The sequence below is a fragment of the Hetaerina americana genome, unplaced genomic scaffold (assembly GCF_022747635.1).
Source record: "Hetaerina americana unplaced genomic scaffold, ioHetAmer1.1.p SCAF_54, whole genome shotgun sequence".
NCBI classification, from domain to species: Eukaryota; Metazoa; Arthropoda; class Insecta; order Odonata; family Calopterygidae; genus Hetaerina; species Hetaerina americana.
The window spans coordinates 1156776-1177630 of NW_027287139.1; the positions used below are offsets into that span (position 1 = coordinate 1156776).

General features: G+C 36.8%; 1 protein-coding gene across 1 annotated transcript; it reads right to left on the minus strand.

The window, feature by feature from the left end:
• Positions 1 to 1861: 1861 nt before the first annotated feature.
• Positions 1862 to 20855, minus strand: LOC139694768 (uncharacterized). Its single transcript, XM_071593280.1, has 6 exons — positions 20546 to 20855; positions 15740 to 16685; positions 13473 to 13739; positions 11074 to 11178; positions 8100 to 8320; positions 1862 to 3143 (listed from the first exon to the last, which is right to left on the minus strand). Exons 1-6 carry the CDS (start codon positions 20638 to 20640, stop codon positions 2648 to 2650), a joined length of 2130 nt encoding a protein of 709 aa, XP_071449381.1. The 5' UTR covers positions 20641 to 20855; the 3' UTR covers positions 1862 to 2647.

Sequence of the window (20855 nt, forward strand, 5' to 3'; positions counted from 1 at the left end):
AATTTATGCACTGCGCATCTTCGTCCTTCTCAGGGCAGTCATTAAGTTTGAGCTCATTGAAGCAGTGCTCTTCATTCTTTCAGTCTTTGGCAAACTGTCCCAACCCTTGACACTTAACCCCCAAAAAACTTTTATAAGGTCACTCATTTTGTAGCTGTCATATTCAATCAATTCTACCATGTGTTTTAATTTTTTTTCTAGTGTTTGGGTCCACTTCTACCACCCATTTAACAAGGACATCCCTTTTTCCAAATTTGAAAAGAATTTTTACATTTACCTCTTTCTCAATTCATTCTGATTTTGTATAGCTTCCAAGAGCGTTTCCTCGGCCACCGAGGTCATAACTACATATAATGCCATGCGAGGGTTTCTACACTTTGGAGTTTTCATTACAAGCCTTTTCTTCAGGAAGATTTCACATTTGCTTAATTTTTCTTAGATTCCTGGTTCATCTGACTCAATACACACTCCCTTGTTATCGATTCTCACCAGCTTGGTTACCCTAAGGCAAATTTTCCTTGGCTGGACTTATTTTATCAACTCTTCTTTTGTCCCATCATTGGGCTCAATCTTGGACTTGTTGCCAGGATAGATAAGTACAGAGTGAAATGTTGGTGGTTGGTGAAATGGACCATCTTATTTCCTGGCACTTTAATTTCGGCTGCTGTGTTTTCACTGGCCATGATTTGGACAAATGACTGTCCTAATCCAGAGGTTGTTTGTTTGTGTAGCGACTATTTCTTCTTTTATTATTGCTTTTACCTTGCATTTTACAGGTAATGATGTCATTAGGATCACATGTATCTACTCACCCTAAGGGACAATGAGTGATCCTGAGGCCATACCTTTATCACTAATAATTAGACAATGCCAGTGGCAGAGTAATCGGCCACTTTGGGTGTCCACTTACTGGATGGATGGGGAGCATCACCACAGTGTCTGGGTGGTGCATTCCTGCTGAACTCAACCCAGCAAATCAAACAAGACCTATGTTTGGCTGGGCTCGTACGTCCCAAGATATGCTTGGTTGACATACTTGCGGTTGTAACAGAGCATATGAGAGAGCATGAATTGGTCAATTCAGTCAGCATTTACTAGAGTTCACAAGAGGTGCTTATCCAGAAATGCTAATTTTTTATGCACATAGTATAAGCTACATTTGCAGCACAACAATTAAAATGGATTATAATAAAAAACTGTAAACTAATGATATTTATTTATTACCAATAGACTTGTATAGTTATGATGCCTTGATTATTGAGAACCAATACTTTATCAGAAATACGTATTAAAAATACAAATTTCTTAACCCATCAATTGGTACACCTTTACAGTGCATGGGTGTGGGTGGTTACACCAAGTATGAAAGCATACACAGGTAGTCTGAAAAATATCCAACCTTTGGCTGGGTAAAGTACATTACTTATATGATGGGATTGCAATCCTAATCCTCCTCAAAGTACACCCACCCCTTGCACCTTGACCCACACACTTGCTTGGGTGCCAAACTGCTTAATGGAGTCAGCAGAAAATTTTCGATGATGCTCTTTTGCACTCTTTGTCCTGCCAATGTATATTCATGATACACAATTCCATGGGTATCAAAGAATACCAGCATCACCTTGATTTTACTTTGCACCTGTCGTGCTTTTTTTGACCTTGGGGACTTGAGATGCTTCCATTATGACGAATGTGTTTTATTTCCAGGTTGTACCCAAACACCCCAGACTCATCTCCAGATACCATGGTGTATAGAAACTCAGGATGAGCATTAGTAAGGTCCAGCAGGTGCTGTGCAATCTCAATACAGAGTTCTTTCCGTTCTGCTGACAGTAGCTTAGGCACAAATTTTGCACAAGGAAAATTGCATGGGTGGAATCTCTACTCACCCCAACCTCTTCAGCAATCTGTTATACAGTCAAATGACATTTTCTCATCATCAGATGTTCTACCCTCTCAACAAAACCTACAATCTGAGTGAATAATGGCTTCCCAGAATGCTAGCCTCTCTCCACAGATATGTGGTCATTTTTAAATCAGTCCAACAAGACCTTAATTTGTGCTACCACCTGGTCATCGTCTGAACACCTGCTGAATCATACAAATTCTTTCACATTGAGAAACACCAAGCTTTTCACAAAATTTGATGCAGTATCCTTCTTCAACAGATTCAGTCATCTTGTGAGAAATGGAAAAGCAATGAACACGTGAGACAATACCTTACTCGACGATGACTGGTTCACTCCAAGCTGGAGAAAAAAATTCAAGCATGCAAATTTAACCATCTCATTCCCCAGTGGAAAGTGATACCATCCAAGTATCACTGCTGTGCACGGGAAAATTCAAAGTCAGATTCTTTTCTGACAGGCCTCGTACATGAACCGCATCACCTACCTTTCCTTGCTCAATCTTCTCCATTCTCCCTTTGCCTCATATACCAAGCAGTGAGTGCAAGGAAGCCCCAGTCACTTCAAATGGAGCTGATTTGGTCACTCCTCAACATTAAAAATGAGTTACTGCCATTTAAATTCCATTGATATATTCATAATACTTCATCATTTTATGATTAAATATCAATTGACATGGGGTTTAATATGAAGTTCGAACCTACTTTCTATCTGTCAAAATAAAATTTAAATAATTTCTGTTATTTTTTATTTAAATATCTGAGATGAGTTTTTATATGATTATTCAGATAACCCTTCAAACGAAACCTCTTTTCACAGAGTACACATGGGAATTGTTTTTCACCAGAATGAACACCCAAAACATGGTGATCGAGGGACCGCTTCTGTTGAAAAGTCTTCCCACACTTTTCACACACATAGATGCCATGAGGCATCCCTGTGTGGGACATCTTGTGGCGTGTCAATCTGGAGGATGTCAGGAACTCCTTGTCACATTCCTCACACTTATAGAATCTAACATTCAAGTGCATCTTTGAGTGGACACTTAAATTCAACCAGCTCCGAAATCTTATCCCACAGATGGAACACAGGAAAGGTTTGTCATCCGAATGAGTCAGTTTGTGGCGAGCTAAAGTTGACTTCTGGCGACAGCGTAAGCTGCAATGCTCACATTCATACGGTTTATAGTCAGAGTGCTTGATAATATGATTGTTGAGTTCCACCAATGTATTGTATCTGAAAGGAGAAAATTGAATCAAGTCAACAATAACACTTATTAAGTTTCTTTCATTCTTACAGTGTTACTAACAAAATGTTGATTGTTGGTTAAGAACTGGAAAAGGAAAGGAAAGAAGATGCAATTATGAAACATTCTGTTGGAATAGTATTATCATAGAGGAACGAGAGACCAAATACTAAAGTCAACACTTCTAAAGTGGTTAAGACTTGCCATAGACTTCTACAGCCATTAAAAACTGTGCACTTGGATGGTTTGTTTCATTTTTGTGTGTAGGAGAGATCACTACCTCACACAATTCACTACGAATAGCTCCATTGGTCTATATTTTCTTTAAAATTCTATTTAACTGCTTAAGAAATGCACTCCCTCCTTCCTTAATGAGTTCCACTTGATGACCATTGATGCCAGTGGATATATTATACTTAAGTTTAATGAACGCATCATAGACTTCTTTTTCTCCTGGGAGTTTGATATCTTCACCTCTTCCACGCACATTGCTCTCATTTTACTTCTGATTCTAAAGGCTACTGAAGTGTTTAGTCCACAGATCCATAATATCCCATTCTTTGCATTGAAACTAATTAGTTTAAAATGAATGTGGAATATTCCCAAATTGCCTGCTGGTGAATTTATAATATTACAGCTCCCTGAAGCTTGAGGTGTTCCGTCCCTCCCTAAGACACGAAAGGATATGTGGAGAGCTGCAGGCTGGTTTTGCTCTTGAGCCAGGGTGGGACAGAGCATGTGATCCCTGGTCAGCCTTGAAGCTTGGCATTAAGACAGAATTGCCATTATGTACGTTGACTTGCCATACTCACAGGGGCTCGCATTTACAAAAAATGCTCGAACAGAGCAAACAAAAAAGAAAGGAAAGAAATTCTCACATTTCTCACAATTTTTTTATTTTGCCAGATTGAATGCCATACAATGTGAGCAGAATGATTTAAAATTTGCCAAAATTGGCCAAATAGGAAGATCAAACAACATTAGTGAGTCATTCGTTCTCTATATAATTGGCTATTAAGTGATGAAGACCAGAAAATGTGAATATGACAAGTATCATTTTCCTGTTCCTCTCTGAATACTCCATGAAATTTAAAATCAGAGAGGTATTTGCACATGTCAAAATGGAAAATCAGTAAGAAATCAAACCTAATTTTTTTATTTGCTCCCTGAAAGGAGAATGGAGATGATAATGTAAAACAATCACATCAGCTAATTTCAGTTTGGTTTGCATTCTCCCTTTCGTACACCTTGATGATTTCAGGTTCTTTGGCTTAATTCAAAGCCTCTGTTATCCCTCAAAAAGCTTCCCTCATTCATTAGCTAGACTTCAGAAAGTCAATGTTGAACTGAAACATGCATATTCGAAACAACATTTAAAGTGTCCACCCACCCATGGAAGGGGTCAATCAATTCTAGGAAGCAAAACGTGATTAAAAGGGGAAGAAATGACAATACAAATACATTGAGGAATGAGATATACTTTGCCAAAATAGGACCCCTTCCATGTAACAAATTGCTTCATCACATTCATTTAATTCACTCTGCTACAATCCAATTCCCCCCAGACCAGAGGAAATCATTATTGTTTGATGTAGTTTTAAAATTTGCAACTTCTGACTCTTTAGAACTATTATGAAATATTTTAAATAAGCACTCAATAATTTTGCCATCAAATTACAAATTTTTAAACAAATATTCCTCATATTATTTCAATGAATGAGTAGCGATGAGACAATTTCTACTTTGTGAAGCTCTGGTATTAGGTGCGGCAGCCCAGTGGCTAGAGCAGTCGGCTTATTAATAAGAGGAGCCTAGTTCAAATCAGATGTTTGTTTTCATTTTCCCAGAATTCTAATTCAAATTGAATGGGTTGACAATGTGTTCTAGGTAATGCAAAATATTTCCCATTTTCAATCTAGTTGCCACAGACTTGACCCATCATATGAGAGTGTTGAAGAAGACAATCATACCACTCAGAATCTAGGATACTGGACCAACTGAGCTGCACAACCAGTAAAGACAACACATACATAGCAATAACTTTAAGAGGTAGACATATTGGAAATCAGCAGAGTCTAGAAGCTACATAAATATTTTTTTAAATTCAGTTAAATCTCTTCTCGCAGGAAAAACAACTACTATATTCACTTTGCTTTTGTTTAGAGGATTGCAAGCAATGAACAGCATGCTGAGGTTTAATCCGAGCAGGGTGAGAGGGGAGGCCAACGTGCAATTGCAGCTCACCTTGGCATCCGTGTGTATTTCCTTAATGACGGGAACATGTTAGGGAGAGTGCATTGGAAATGGAAAAAATAAACAACAATGTGATGCTGTAGACTAAAATAAGAAAAATTCACATAATCTGCCGTTCTCTATTAATTAATTCTCAAGGGCTGAAAGTGCTTAACTGTTGGTTATCCGTGTCCCGTTCTTTCATTTAAATATTTTGCTAGAGATTTTATCTTTAAATTTTCTTGTGTAAGACTTCTTGATGGTATTGCTATTGATCTGTGTAATATTCTATATTACAATCAACCCGAAGGTCGGTTTGGTAGGTAATGGTAGAGTTCACCCAGTACTAAGCTTGACAGGGAGTGAAATTCACACGTCGGTAGGGAGGCCAGTTCCTTTCCCTGTGCCAGTTATGGTTTCCCAGGAAGACCTGGAACCCGAAAAATCACATAGCTTGGGTGGAGCTGCAGGTGCCCAGAGTGCCTTGCCCCGGAATTGAACCCAGGCCCACCTATCAGTAGTCCAATGCTGGGTTACCACATCCCAATTTTTCATAAGTCCTGAATTCCGTAGTTGTAGTTATTAGGGGAGGCAACCGATAGCTAAGGTCATTCCCATCATTAGGGATGAATGGGAAAGGACGAAGAGAGGAGAGAAACCCGGCATCGGCATTGGAGTACTCTTAACGAAAGGTGCCAACAACAGACAGACAGCATACTTGTCTGTCTGTTGGATGTGTGCAGCGGACATTGTCTTGTCTTGGTTTCCAAGAAACCTGCACTACATCACCATACATTGTCTGGTATGATAGGGGGTATTCCTTGGGAGAGTTAACCGATAGTGGGGGTTTTCGAGAAACCCACCCTACATAGTCACTCTAACTGCTCACAACAATCAAAGTGTCTCTAGTGACCCAAGTAGGGATTGGGATACCACTGAAAAATATCTACTTCACCCAGGATTCGAACCCGGGCCCTCTTGGTAGGAAGCCAGTACGTTAGCCACTGCACCATCACAATTCCCCTAAAATTTTAGTACGCACTATGGTAATTTAAGATTTGAAAAGGAAGTGTAGATAATATTAACTGAAATACTCTGAACTTGGATTGATTCTTTCATGAACAAGGTCTGATTTTTTTCTCTGAGAAAAATACTTTTAGTAATTATAAAATGAAACCAGCAGATATGAAAGATCACCTTCAAAAACTTGATCCTGATAAGAAGGATAGAGATGTGACTTTTTTACAGGACTAAAAGAGAAATACACACATGAACCAAACATTTAATCATTCTAGAAAGGCACATTATGAAGCTGAAATGAATGAGGAAAAACAACCTCATAAAATATTTCTCTGAATAGAGCAAAAAATGAAACTATATATACAAAGAGCGTAATTATCTACACATTTAAGGAAGTAATTAAAACTATTATGAAAAAAGACTGGTCATTTTAAAATTATGACTAACGAATGTTAATATTGGGCAATGATACATTAGAGAAATGGCTACAAGTGTACAAAAAACTGCAGTACAGAGTTCAAGCCCAATAAATAATCCATCCAACTTGACGAGATGACTCTTGGTATGTCTTCTACACTTATACCCTGGATATCTTGCTAAAAGCACACATAACGTTACTGATGAATTTTAATTTGCAACATCTTGAAAGCAATACAAGAGTCTACAATTTTCAAGCAGTAGGAAGAATATCTAAATAAGTATGATATTCTATCTACTAATATTATTTATTGGTAATAGACTAATGGGTTAGGGCAGTGGTAGGCAAACTCATTAGTCTAAGGAGCCAAATATCAACACTACAGTGGGTGAAATTTCTTTTGAGAGCCAATTTTTTTAAATACTAACTATATAGGTAAGTAAATTGTTATTAACTTCATTAGGGTACTCCTAAGTTAGCCTTTACTAAAAATGTCCTCAATCTGATTGAGGTACATCTGATTAGGTCGACCCTTTCCAACCCCGCCCTCCACATTCATCTTGTATGCATACTTGTTTTGTCTATCTCCTTGCGTTCCTCCTCTCTACATGTCCAAACCATCTCTCAATCCTTAACACCACATCTTCCTTCACTCCACAACACTCCCTAAAACTAACTTAATAAACTTCACTAAAAGTTTTAAGTCTTAGTTAAACTATTGCTGTACTCAATGGTATCCGGCTTGATTAAGTGGAAATTTATTTTCAAATAAAAGAAGTATACTAGGTATTTTCCCAAAAACTTTTTATTTGGTACTACTGGTTGTACCCAACAACAAGGTTTTGGAAAATACCTAGTATTCTTCTTTCATTCAAAACTATAGGTACGTTAAATAAAATTCAATATCATCCTTAATAACAATAGTATTTATTGATAAAATTAAACTGGTATCCATTAAATTAAATTATGACAATGACTGAATAACACTAATGAGTACAATAGTACACAACATCACCAAAAACCAAACCTGGGCTGCCAAGCCATTGGCCTAGGACTACCACACCCCTGATCATAATAACAATGATAAAAAGTTTTCTGACCCCCATGAATGTATCACCGTTAAAGGACCTGGTAATGTTTTTCAAAAAAGAAATTTGAATCATATCCCTGGTCAGCAAAATAAATAAATGCTAAAATGAGTGAAGCCTTTTCCCAGGTGTTCGCCAATCTGTACTCCACTTTCTGCCACATGACAAAGTTTCAATGAATGGCTTACCTCTTGTCGCAATACTGGCATGGTATTGGTCGTGTCTTTTGGTGTTCTTTCATGTGCTTCCTCCACAGATTGATGTAATCAAATGTCTCCCCACATTCCCCACACTTGTGCTGCCCTTGGGAACTATTCTCTTTCATTTTTGTTTTGGTTTTACGTTCAGCCACATCATCCACTGCATTGTCTTCCTCATAATTAAATTCCTCATCAGCCTCAGATTTGTCCTGCAATTAAATCAGAAAGCAGTTCAATGAAAATCTAACAAAAAAAACAATTTAGATTAGCAGAGAATGAATGGCAATAAACATTATATGCATAATTAAGGATGTTACGTCAAAATTACCTTAATTTTTTAAATTAAGAATTTCAATAAATTTTAGAATGTGTAAATTTTCATCCTTTATAGACTCCTAACCAAAAGTATGCTCAAAATTTTGATTGAGGCATCAAAAAAGTCAATGGAAAAATACCAAACTAGAAGTACATTGGAAACCTGATATAATGAGTACCGCGTAAAATGAGAATCTTTGTATAACAAGTAATACTCAAAACAGAGTTTATTATCCAAAGTAAAATAAATTGGGAATAGTGAGACATATGCAGAGTTCCCACAGTGTTTGTTCAATGTCATGAGTGAGTGAACATTTGCATAAACATGGAAACTAAAAAATTGTATGTTTATTTTAAGGCCAAGCACACAAATTTTCAACTTTCTCAGGTTGCCCATTCATAATTTCCAGGCAAATATCAAATTTTTAGTTCGTTCATCATGTCAGCCATCATTACCTACTATTAAATGAAATAAAATAATAATTCTGGATGTCACAGAATCTGCTCTTTTCAATTTACTTTCTCAGCAGTGATGAGAGTGAGCACCTGGAATAGACATTTAGAAAAAAGTGTGGTTCGGTTGATAAAGCCTAACCCTAATCTCAAGAGGTTATTTAATTAAATAATTTGAATATTAATTTGGATGAGAAGATGATACAGAACTATTCTAAAACTTCCTTCCTCACAAATATGCTAGATGGGTCATCAATAGGTGATGGTGGGCATGAAGGATTTTTATGATGTTAAAAAGAGTTTATTCATAGGGAACAACTTTATTATCGACCAGAATGGAAGGGATTTGATGCAAATTGACTTGATATAACAGGTTTTTGTTGCTACCGGTTATGGTTTTCTATCAGCTTTTTTTTCACTAAATTTTATACCATTACTCTCTGGCAATATGCTTAAATATTCAGAGTATCTTTATACATCAGGTTACGTTCGCAAGTGAAAACTGCTGATACATTAAAAAGTCAACAGCATACAATTGATGTTTTGATTGTATAGAGGTATTCAGAACAGAGGGAACAACAGCAGACTTAACATTGAAACTTGAGTCATTTCAGTTGAGACGTTCAGCCAGCTTGAGATGTTCTGTTTTTTTCCCAATTACCACTCGTCAATCACCATAAAATGACAATTTCAGAAAACTTACATGGACCCATTTAGCTTATGCAGTAAGAGCTCATGGTTGAATGAGTCAAATGCTTTGGAAAAATTGAACAGTACCAGCACTGTATTGTTGTTCACTATACAGTTGTTTATTGTCTATGGCCTAAGGTATGCCTTCCATTAACCACAATAATAGATATCCATTATTGAAATAGAAAGAAAGACTCGTACTTTTCCACAGATTTCTGAATCTGTGGAAAAGTACGAGTCTTTCTTTCTATTTCAATAATGGATATCAATTACTTCCACGAAGTGAAGCCTGAAACAATAGAATATATTCACAATAATAGAGTTTGGGTGGTGGTTCATAGAGCAAAATCAAAATTGCCTGGAATCAAATAAACCTGTAATGTGGGATGCCGTCCCACATCACATGTGTTTAAGTCCTTCTTGGCCTTTCTAAACCCAAGGTGATCTTAACATAGAGCCCATTGCCCTACTCTAGATCTTAAGATGTTTACCACTACTTTTCTTGCAAGCAAAAATTTGAACAACAAAAAGGCAAAAACATATGGTCATAAAATTTTCAATATTGCTCCTCTTTGTTGGAAAGGGATTAAGATTAACGTAATTGATTCTTCAAGCTAAACATTTTCTCCATGCATGATACCCATTAAAGTTGTCCTTCTCTCCATTCTTTCATAATTCTTTAAATAAAATACTGCATACTAAGAGTGGTAAAAAAAATGCTTAACAAAACTATCAGGTGTACAAATATTCACACAATCTCAAGAGTTAACTTAAATTATCGCCATGTAGACAACAGATTGCTCAAGGGAGAGACAAGCAACAGAAACCTGATGAACATCACTTCAAGGTGTGAGACACCTCATCATAAAAGTCTAAATGTAGCCATTCATTTTAATAATTTTGCCACTGTGATATTTTGAGGACTTCATGGCACATTTTCAAACAAAAGATTCTCATTGCCAACGTATGACAACATTCAAGTTCTTAAATGTAGAAGTTTCATTATTAACTCTGCTTCTTCTCTATTGCAGTGTAGTTCATTGATTCAATTCCCCACAACCAGTTAAACAGTAATTTTGTCATCATACTTAGCCAAATGATGATGGCTATACCAGTGGCACAACAAGAATACTTCCTCTTTCTCTCCTTAAATCCTTAACATTTCACATCTTATGTCCTTCATAACCCCCCTCCCTCCATCTTTAAATTCCTTTACACCACATCTCCACCCTGGAGTCTACAAATCAACTCATGCTACACAAATATAAGTGAAGTACTCACAGGACCTGACAGCAGCCATTGTCAATGGATTCTCCATTGAGTGATTGAGTCCTTAAGTCTGCCAATTGACCGAAGAATACTTTAAAACTAGATGGCTATAACATTCACAAACTGGTTACCTTTGAATTCATTAACCTTTGCACTTGCTGTGATCTTAACCTGCTGTGTGTAATAAGGAATATACAATTTCGTCCAGAGAACTTCATCCGGTAATGCCACTGACCTCATCAGAAGAATTCATCTCTTCTGAGTCTTCCCTAATGGAATTTTTCTCATCTTCTTTATCAGTTGAATACTTTTCTTCAACTTCCCTTTCACTTTCATATGCCTGCAAATTAAAGGCATAAAGAGAGATTAATTTATTGGCTGGCAATAACTGGCAAACTGGCAATGCTGGATATATTTGCAAAAATAATGGGCATAATTTAAGAATTCATTGAGGCAATCTCCATATTTTGGGTCTTTACCATGTACATTGATATTTTGGCAGCAGTTTCATTGCTGTCAGCAAAAATGCTGCCAACAATGCCAACATATATAGCGAACACCTGAAAAATTAGAGAGAGACTCGACTGATAAACTCCATGGAAACCTAAGATCCATTGAGGCAATGTTTAAATAATACATGTGCTCTACAGGAAAGTGAAATCATTTTCAGGAAGTAGGAAAGAAAAATCCATCCAAACTAATAAAGATACAGCTAGCATAGGTCCAGGCATGCCCAATTGCAAGACAAAAAGGGGATTAAGAAAATTGGAATCAAATACTGCTGTGGAGATGAATGATAGTCCACATCTCATAAAATATAAAAGCTAACATCAAAAAAAGGACATTTGAACTTCCATAACTCAAACTTTGATAACATGAATTTTTGAAACTTCAAAAAAAATTAGCTACGCCAATTGCCTGTACATTTGCCATGCCAAAACTGTAATAATAATCATAAATAATGTTAATATTGATGACATCTTTATAGGGGTGAGATTGAGACTAATAGTCTCTTCTTCCTCCTAATCCCTTGCCATTTACATGCATAAAAACGTAAACAATTATTATTATTAAGAAAGCGTGTACAAATTTTGATATTCATCATACTGAATATACATAATAAAATGAAGAAATAAAATTGCAGATTTACAGAGACAATAAAATAATAATAAAGAAATAAGAAAGTACATAACTATAAAACTGAATGAAATTTGGAAGAAATTACTACATACAGGTACATAAACAGTCGAGGTTTGAGAGAGGGGCCTTCATGAATGAAGCTGAACTCTTGCTTCTCTCACTGGTGACTGTCCCCCCACAGCAGGATGCTGGTAAACCCCTGTTGAACCCTCTTATTAACAATGTGCAAAGAGCATCAGAGGAGGTTTCGTGAATACTTAATGCTGCTGCTAGAACTTCTAAGAAAACATTAATTTCTTCTCTTTCCAGAAATATTCTCTGACAAAACTATGCCATTCTACAGAGGATTGAAAAATTTTAGACCCACACTTGAGTGATTTGTTCAGATTGTACTGCTAATTGCTTGTGCATCGCTATTTTTCAGAATAGCACTTCAGAACCTGAAGAAGGAGACACCATTATCATCATGCCTGAAGAATGATCCAGTTTACATAAAGAATGTGGTTTTTTGTGATAAAGAATATTAAGACTTTGGTCAGCATGGATGATTGGACCTCATGGATAATTGGAGCAGCCCTCAAGACATTGATTCTGAATCAAAAGATGAAGGAGATTTAGATTTTGATTCCATTACACCACCATCTGCAAATATGGCATTAGAGGTTCTGGTAACACTCTGTTCATGGACAAAAACATTCTCAGTACATCAGGAATGTAAGAAACTTTTATGGATACATCAGTCGGAAAGGAAGCAATTAAAACTAATTTAAATCACAAACTTGGTAAGTCCAATTTGAACACATCCTATTATCATATAACTTTATTTATTTAAGGGATTTACAATTTGTACTCCACACTTAAATAATTCCACTCGTAGATGTCACTGTTACCACAGGTTTTTCCAAGCTCAAGGAAATATTTTATGCAACCATTAATAATATTTTTAATACATTAATGTGAGTTTCATACTTAATGCTTCACTAAAAGCCAACCTGCATATGAGGTGTTAAGTGCCAACTCTCCCAAACAGGGACACAACTGCCAAAATATTATCTTTTTGATAAACAATCATGGCGTTAGAACATAATTCTAGGAAAAACTGAATATAGACTCGATTTTTCCTGACTGATGGTGAGTTTTCATTTAATTCTGTTTTTGTCTGACCCTGAAAAAACACTGGGCTGAAGGCTGGGAGCAGGCATATACTCTTGGGAAAAACACTGGGAGAAGGCATATATGCCTTAGAATTTCTCCACGACAGCACTCTTCAAGACATTTTCTTTACCATAAGTTTAAATTTCTTTAACTTAAGTTTTTTTCCTTCTGAAGCACTTCAACATATCAAATTTTGACTATACTTTGTTAAAATTTTATAGCTTTGGGAACCAAAAATGAAATGGCTTTGCTAGATACCTCAGCTGGTTTAATGAGTTTTCCAAATAAAGGTGAACGAAAGATTCCTTACAATCTGTAACATCTTGAAAACACCATTACCTCAGCAATCTCTTCACTATCACCCAGGTATTTCATACTCTCAACCTCCTGGAGCTCCTCAGCACCTTCCTCCACTCGGAACGAATCCTTTTCTCTCCATGAATCCAAGTCACCACTACCCACAAAAATGCTATGCCTCTGTTTTCTCAGCTTCTCATTAAATTCTTCCTTTTTTTTGAGACATTTGTCTTTAAAGTCCTTTAACTCAGCCAAACTTGTGAGGCAGGTGGCACATATAAACTGGGGATAATGATCTGTCTTCGATACCTGAGGATGGAAGGGAAGAACATACGAGTATTACAGGCAATCCAAAATAACTTTCACAATTGTTTCATTTATTTATTTGTACTAACGAGCACACCTATGTGGGAACATCTACAACAGATAAACTTCTATGAAAATAGATCAATAATGCATTTCATGGTAGCTAGACATAACAAGACTGCAACAGTGATATCTAAAGACCAAAGATACATTGATAGCGATATCTAAAGGCAATCACAATATAAAGGTAAGTGTACAAATAAGCTATTGTTTTGGTGAGCCAATAAACCCTTTATCAACCTGATGTTTGATAGGTGAGGGTAGAGGGTGTGTGTGTGAAATTCACACAACAGGGTAAGGGGGCCAGCTCTTCCCCTGTGCCACCAAGTGTTGTTCCCCAAACTTCTGGCACCCGAAAAATCACATGGCTCGGGTGAAGCTGAGGGTGCCCAGAGGATTACCCAGGAATCAAATGCAGGCTTTCCAGTAACTAGTCCAATGCCAGTTGCAACTGGACTATCACATCCTCATGTGAGCCAACATACAGAAAAGTAAGAAACTAAAATAATCTAGAACTCAGAAATTAGAATGAAAAAATGCAACTCAGCGGCTATCTTACATTTGCCATCGGAAAGACACATGAAGTATGATGGATGATCTCCAAGGAATGGATAATGAAGTTGTCTAAGTTGTTGGAATTAGAAGCAGTATTATGCTACAGAAGAACAAAGATTTAATGCCAAGGTTTACTAATGATGAAGTCCTTCAAATTGGGTCTGGCCTTGGAAGCTACTACGAGGGTCATCCGGAAAGTAGTACCCGTTCGTGCCGCATGAAGTGCTGACGACGCGAGTAGCCGCTGGACGAGGTCAGATAGCTTCAGTGGCTTGTCTGCCTTCTCTGAGCCAAGTTGCGTGACGCTAGCATTGCCTGTGTTGTTTCTGTGATTGTTTACAATGTTTAAAAAAATTGAGAACGCCGCCAGTTGTGAAGTGAGGGCAGTGATTAAATTCCTCAATGCAAGAAACGTTCGCCCATGTGATATTCATCGCCAATTAAAGGAGGTGTATGGAGACAATGTAATGGACGAGTCGTCTGTTCGGCGGTGGTGTCGCAACTTCAACATGGGGAGGGGGAACACACACGACGATGAGCGTTCGGAGAGACCGTCTGTCATTACAGACCAACTGGTGAGCTCAGTTGACGAATTCGTGAGGAACGATCGGCGCGTCACAATTGATGACATCTGTGAGCATTTTCCCAATGTTTCTCGAACAATTGTTCATGAAATTGTTAAACACCATCTGCATTATGCAAAAATTTGTGCAAGATGGGTCCCTCGCGTATCTCAATGAGCTGGCGGCGAAGGACTATGCAGCAGGAATACAGAAACTTGTCACACGTTATGACAAATGCCTTAATTTGCTTGGAGATTATGTTGAGAAGTAGTTTAAAGTATCCTCTTTCAAATAAAATTTTTTATGTTTGTTAATATTTACTTTTGTCTCTTTATTTCACGAACGGGTACTACTTTCCGGATGACCCTCGTACAAAGAAGAAAACTAAATGAATACAAATTCCAAGAAACTGCAGTGGATGCCTTGATAGTAACTTTTGATGGAGCCATCCGCTAATATGCATTACAGTGCACCAACTTCAGCTTGTAAATGAATACATATTCTGAGGTATTACGGGTTGGTGTAAGCATTATAGGAGGACAGTGGCATGGAAGTTCCGGAATTTAAGACCAATAATGATCAACAAGAAACAAATGATGGAAGAAAAACATAACAAATATGAAGGAATGACAAAAATTTCAGAGACTGGGAAGGTTTAATGATATCCTCAAATTGTTAATCTGTGATGTGTGTGCATACAAGAGACCAACAAATGCCCACCATCACACATTTTTCATGTACCCAGAAATTCCAATGGGTATATTACATCCAGCTTGGAAGCAGTTGACAGCAGTATGCATGCAGGCCAACCCAGAAAACACTCACCTTAAACTGAAGCAAATCCTCGATTGCATCAGTGATCACAAACCCGTATCTCTTCTTATCTGCAAACATGCCGATCATGTATTCATGGTGGGAGAAGCACAGCCGACATAAAGTGTATCTATAATAAACGTTAATGGGAGCAATTGAACTTTCAGGAGTGGACATTTCGATACCTGTAGATTCTAATATAGAGGTCTCAATGTCATCAGTACTCTGGCAGTAATTGGAAGCATTACGACTTTTAGGTACTATCATTTCAACATCTGCAGCTTCTAAAACAGGGCTATCACTAGCTTCTGTGCAGCGTAAGTAGTTTTCAATTGAAGCAGGAGAATTTTCGGACACAGTTATTTCAGCAGATATAGATTCCAACATAGAGACCTCATCATCTTCTGAGCGACCATTGCAGTTCATCATAGAAGTAACAGAACTTTTCGATGCCATTATTTCAGCAGCGTTTTCAATGGCAATATTGGAACATGCATGAATGATTACCTTCGGAGATTCAGACTTAAATGCAGTCTTCTCATTTCTTTCATTTTCTGACCGTATTTTATCATGAGGAGGCACACTGGTTTTTAAGAACTGATTTCTGATTGTTTTCCTAACACCATCTTTCTCATCTGCCAAATGATTTGAATGAGTCGCTGGATCATCAGTTAAAGCCAAGTCCAGGGCACCTGGAATGTCTATAGGTGGGATAATCACATGCTGCAGCATTGAAGGGTCAAGAGGTGTCATGATTTCATTGTCAGGCAATCTATCTTTATCTTCCCGGGGAAGGAAGAGTGTAGGCACAGCACTACGGTTAAGTTTGTCAACGAGGGGGTGTACAAACTGGTCCGAAGCAAAGTGCCTCTTGCACACAACAACTCGACTGCAGAGTTTCTCAATCGGGAGGCTTTTGAGCGTGGGATTTCCACAAGCTTCCCTCCATTTTTGCGCCCTTTTAAGTGAACAGCAACACATGAAATGGAAGAAATAAATCATTAAATGTGAACGAACACTGATTGATACATGTGAATAAGTAAAGCAGACAAAATGTACCATATGATAGGGAGATTTGGGTCAGTATTTTACATAAACTCAATAAATATTCATCAATATGATTTTAATTTAATATTTGACACCTTTATCCACATTTGTAGAAAATATTGAAGTTTAATGGCCAAAGTCACTCCATGCATTGGTGCAATTTCATCCATTATCTATATTCTAATAAAAAATAAATAGAAATTAGTTCAACTTTCCACAAAAGAGGGTTATCAAAATGTATTTTTTATGCATTGCGAATCATTTATTCTTAACTTATCATTGCATTATACACTCAACCTCAAATAGAAATAATACAAATTATCAATTGCATTATACATAGATTCACATTTATTTGAGTGGAATATTCATTTTAACAATTTACACTCTTTTGCTAAAAGTAAACAATGAATATGACTTTAAATATACATCATGCTCAAGGATTGTCTTTCATGAAATAAAGAATATTTTAAAAGTTAAAAATATTTACTCGATGAGCTCAGGTTGCATGTTGGAAAATACAAACCACCCTTATCAAATGTCTCTATGCTTGCTTGCTTGCTACTTGAGTGATTGGAACAAAAAAATGTCTTAAATTTCCAGGAACACAAAATAAATGCCTTGAGTTTTCAAGTTTTCTTAAAAAAGCAAACTTTAATTATATTTTTGCCTACAGATCACTTTTCTTACACAGAACTTTTCTCTTTAACTTGTCTGAAATAGTTTTTTTTAAATTGTCCATGCACCGAGTTCCCTCCCCACTCTTAGGAATTTTTTCAGCGGTGGATGTTGAAGGCATCTAATTCTTTCTTCTCATTCTTGTTCGAGCTGACCATGCAGACATTTTTGGCCAGCAAGATAGGAATTCTTTATCCATAATAATCCATAATAACTCTCTCTCACCTCTTGTAGAATGAGTCAGTACAAATGAGTCCAGTCAAGAATTATCTATTCCGTAACCCTTGCCAAAATTTTCATACTGAGGAACTTTTTCATTCACCATGTTTGGCATGAATGGTACCTTAACCAGCAGCTTGAAACCATGCACAAACATTATTCTCAGTTGATAGCTTGATTGCTTTCAGGGTTGCTGTTAGCATTTGTGGGAGCTCATTCATAGACAGAACTTCTAATTGTCATATTTTCCATTGGTGACATCAACAACATCAAGGGATTTGAGAAATGCCAAATCTGACGCCAGACACAGATATTTAGGATTAGGGGATTAAAGTAAATATCTGATGCTGCACACGATGTACAATTTTTATACCTCAATAAGTGGCTTAATAAATTATTCCCAAAATGAGGGTAGTCTGAAAAGTTTCAGGCCTAACTAATAAACAGGAAATTTTTTCTTAAAATGTATTTTTAATCTTCAACAGTTTTCTTTTAAATCGATATACGTTTTCCAGCAAAGCTCTGACTTTTTTAATCTTTCCAAATAGTAGTTGAAATTTTCCTCAAAAATATGCATTTATGTATGCAATAATCTCCTCATCCGATGAGAATTTCGGTCCTCCAAGCGAAACTTTACAATCAGGAATCAGAAGAAAGTTGCTGGGCATCAGATATAGTGAATAGGGTGATGGGTCAACCAACTCGAAGTACCACTCAAAACACAATCTATTAATCAGCGTGGTTTCAAATTACGAAGAAGAGTGTGTGCAGCTCAAGTCTCACCACATGGCCAAAGGCATCCCACTACATTGCACATCAAAAAATACCAAGCACCTATGATCTTCAGGACTGAGCCAGGATATCCAATAATAATTTAAATTCAGCCATTCAGTCACAGCTTTGGACAGCATAGATCATTAATAGGTAATGCGTTCAAAGGTCACCTTTTTCATCAAATTATGGGTGACTTTGACAGCTGCAGCCATTTGATCCCCATGGTTAAAAATATGTTGACATAATGATTCAAAATTATTATTCTCTTTTCTCAGTTTTGTAAAATTTAGATGCAAATGAAAGATTTATATAATAAGGGTAAATCTTTCAGCTAGAATTAAGGCCATTTTCCATACTCGAAGCTCAATTTTTCATATTTCGAAGAGGGAAAGTAATTTGCATGTACCAACATTTTTCTCTTTTTCTATTATTTTTCATTGAAATAGTTTCTTGGCTATGATTCAGGTCACTTAAATTTCCACTGCACTCTTAGATGAATACAGTAGTCGCTTGAGCAATTCCAAGTCTTTAGATTCTTTAGCAAAAGTGCCAAAGAATTGTGGTGTATTCCATATAGAATTCCTCCTTGAGATGTTTGCATCACATAATGACTACTTGTGTTTTTTCACAAGCACACCTCTTTTGCCAAGTCACTTTCAGTCAGCACTGGCAAGTCAAAAAAAAAACAATTGAGCAATTGGAAAGGAGGAAAGACGTGGAGTTTGCTCTCACCGATTTACATCAACAAAGGGAAAGCATCCATTTTATACTAAGGCTAAGTCCCAAAATTCTTTCTTCCACTTTTTCCCAAATTCTTTTATAATTCTGAAGAGATATTGTCTATTACTATTAGGCCAGTATTCTTTTTCCTTTGCTACATCCTCAATGTTCTCTTACTTTCTTATTTAGCCCTTTCACTTTTTCTTGTCTCTGAAACTTCCCCATGCACCCTTTTTCACCAAATTTACATGGCTCTCTTAGTCTCTCCTTAGTTTATTATTTACTGCTCTCTACATGCTCATCCTTATTTAGGAGTTAGCATCCTTCCATAACTTTTTCATTCCTTCTCTTAACCATCTCTCCTGTTATCAATGGCTTCTAAATTCTCTTTGTGCTTTCTATCCCTATTGATTCCTTCATTGTTCTTTTACCCCATTTTTGAGATCCATCCATCTCTCCCCAACCATTTTCACTCAATTCATCTAGATATTAAGTTTTTCTTGAAACTACTTCCTTTTAATTCCTGTTAACGTTTTTACATTCCACTTTGGCACTCTCCAATTCCTCAAAATTCTATTGAATTTTAAATATAATCTCAATAATTCAAACATTCTGAAATGACTCCTAGACACCACATTCCACGCATAAAAGTTGCCAGCAATATATCTGATGCTGAGTATGAAATCAAATCTGGTTTATGGCGTAGGATATTCGGTAAGGGCACGCAAGATTTCATACAAAAGACGTTGCAATAGTCACCACTGCTGACAAATACATATCTGTAACTAATAATTTGGGGATAGTTTCTCGTCGTAATACTGACGAATTTATACCGACTTACGATAGTGACACATTTTGGAGGATGCAAAAGAATTTGCTGATCAACTTAGGAATTAGTAGTAAAATACGCAGCTGGTATTACTTCGTGCTCAAGACAAAGATCTTGACATCTCCTTCGATGGCCATTAAGGCACATGAAGCGGCCTTATTGATTGAAATGACTACTTGAAAACATCGCGGATTCGATTTCCTTCCTTGTTCTTCAAGAAAATTGATCCCGTAGTAGTGAGATTATCATACCACCCTAGAGATCCGTCGCAGAAAGAAGCACAAATACCATAATCGCGCATTCCTTCTCTCTTAAGTTGTTTCAAAGGTGTTAATTTTAACTTAGGGAAAGATATTTTTAAATTAAATGAAATAAAAGGGTGACTATGGAATTAACAAACACAGTTACAAGTCGGAAGCAAATTAAGCTAAGATGAATATGTGCATGGGAGCTTCTGAACAGAAAAAATGTCCAACAAAAGGTAAATCCTTCAATGTCACATGATAATACGCCTTCATATAGAAATATACATAGAAATTTGAAATACTACTTGCCGTTCGGGCTTCAATGGGAAATAAAAACATTTCTTTTCCTGAAAACTACAGTCTTTCACCATGCACCGTTTTCCTCCATATAAACTAGCAGCCATTTCCGAGGAGGAAAGTTTATCTTGGTTACACACTTAACCACCTACTTACGCACGCGTGCAGACGATTAAATTTCAGATGAAGAGTTTATTTTTTTAATTCATACGATAACCCGAGTCATATTGGCATATGTATGATTGGTGTTTACGATATTTTTTATTATTTCGTTCTTCCTTCTTTGTTGGATACATAGATGACAGTACTACTGCGAGGGGTG

Bases quoted from the DNA above. Each gene is read 5' to 3' on its own strand.
- LOC139694768 (XM_071593280.1), bottom strand. From the start codon at position 20,640: ATGGCTGCTAGTTTATATGGAGGAAAACGGTGCATGGTGAAAGACTGT. The intron at 13,740-15,739 runs GTGAGTGTTTTC...TTCCATCCTCAG, and splicing joins AGGATTTGCTTCAGTTTAAG to GTATCGAAGACAGATCATTA. The intron at 8,321-11,073 runs GTCAGTGGCATT...ATTTAATTGCAG, and splicing joins AGATGAATTCTTCTGATGAG to GACAAATCTGAGGCTGATGA.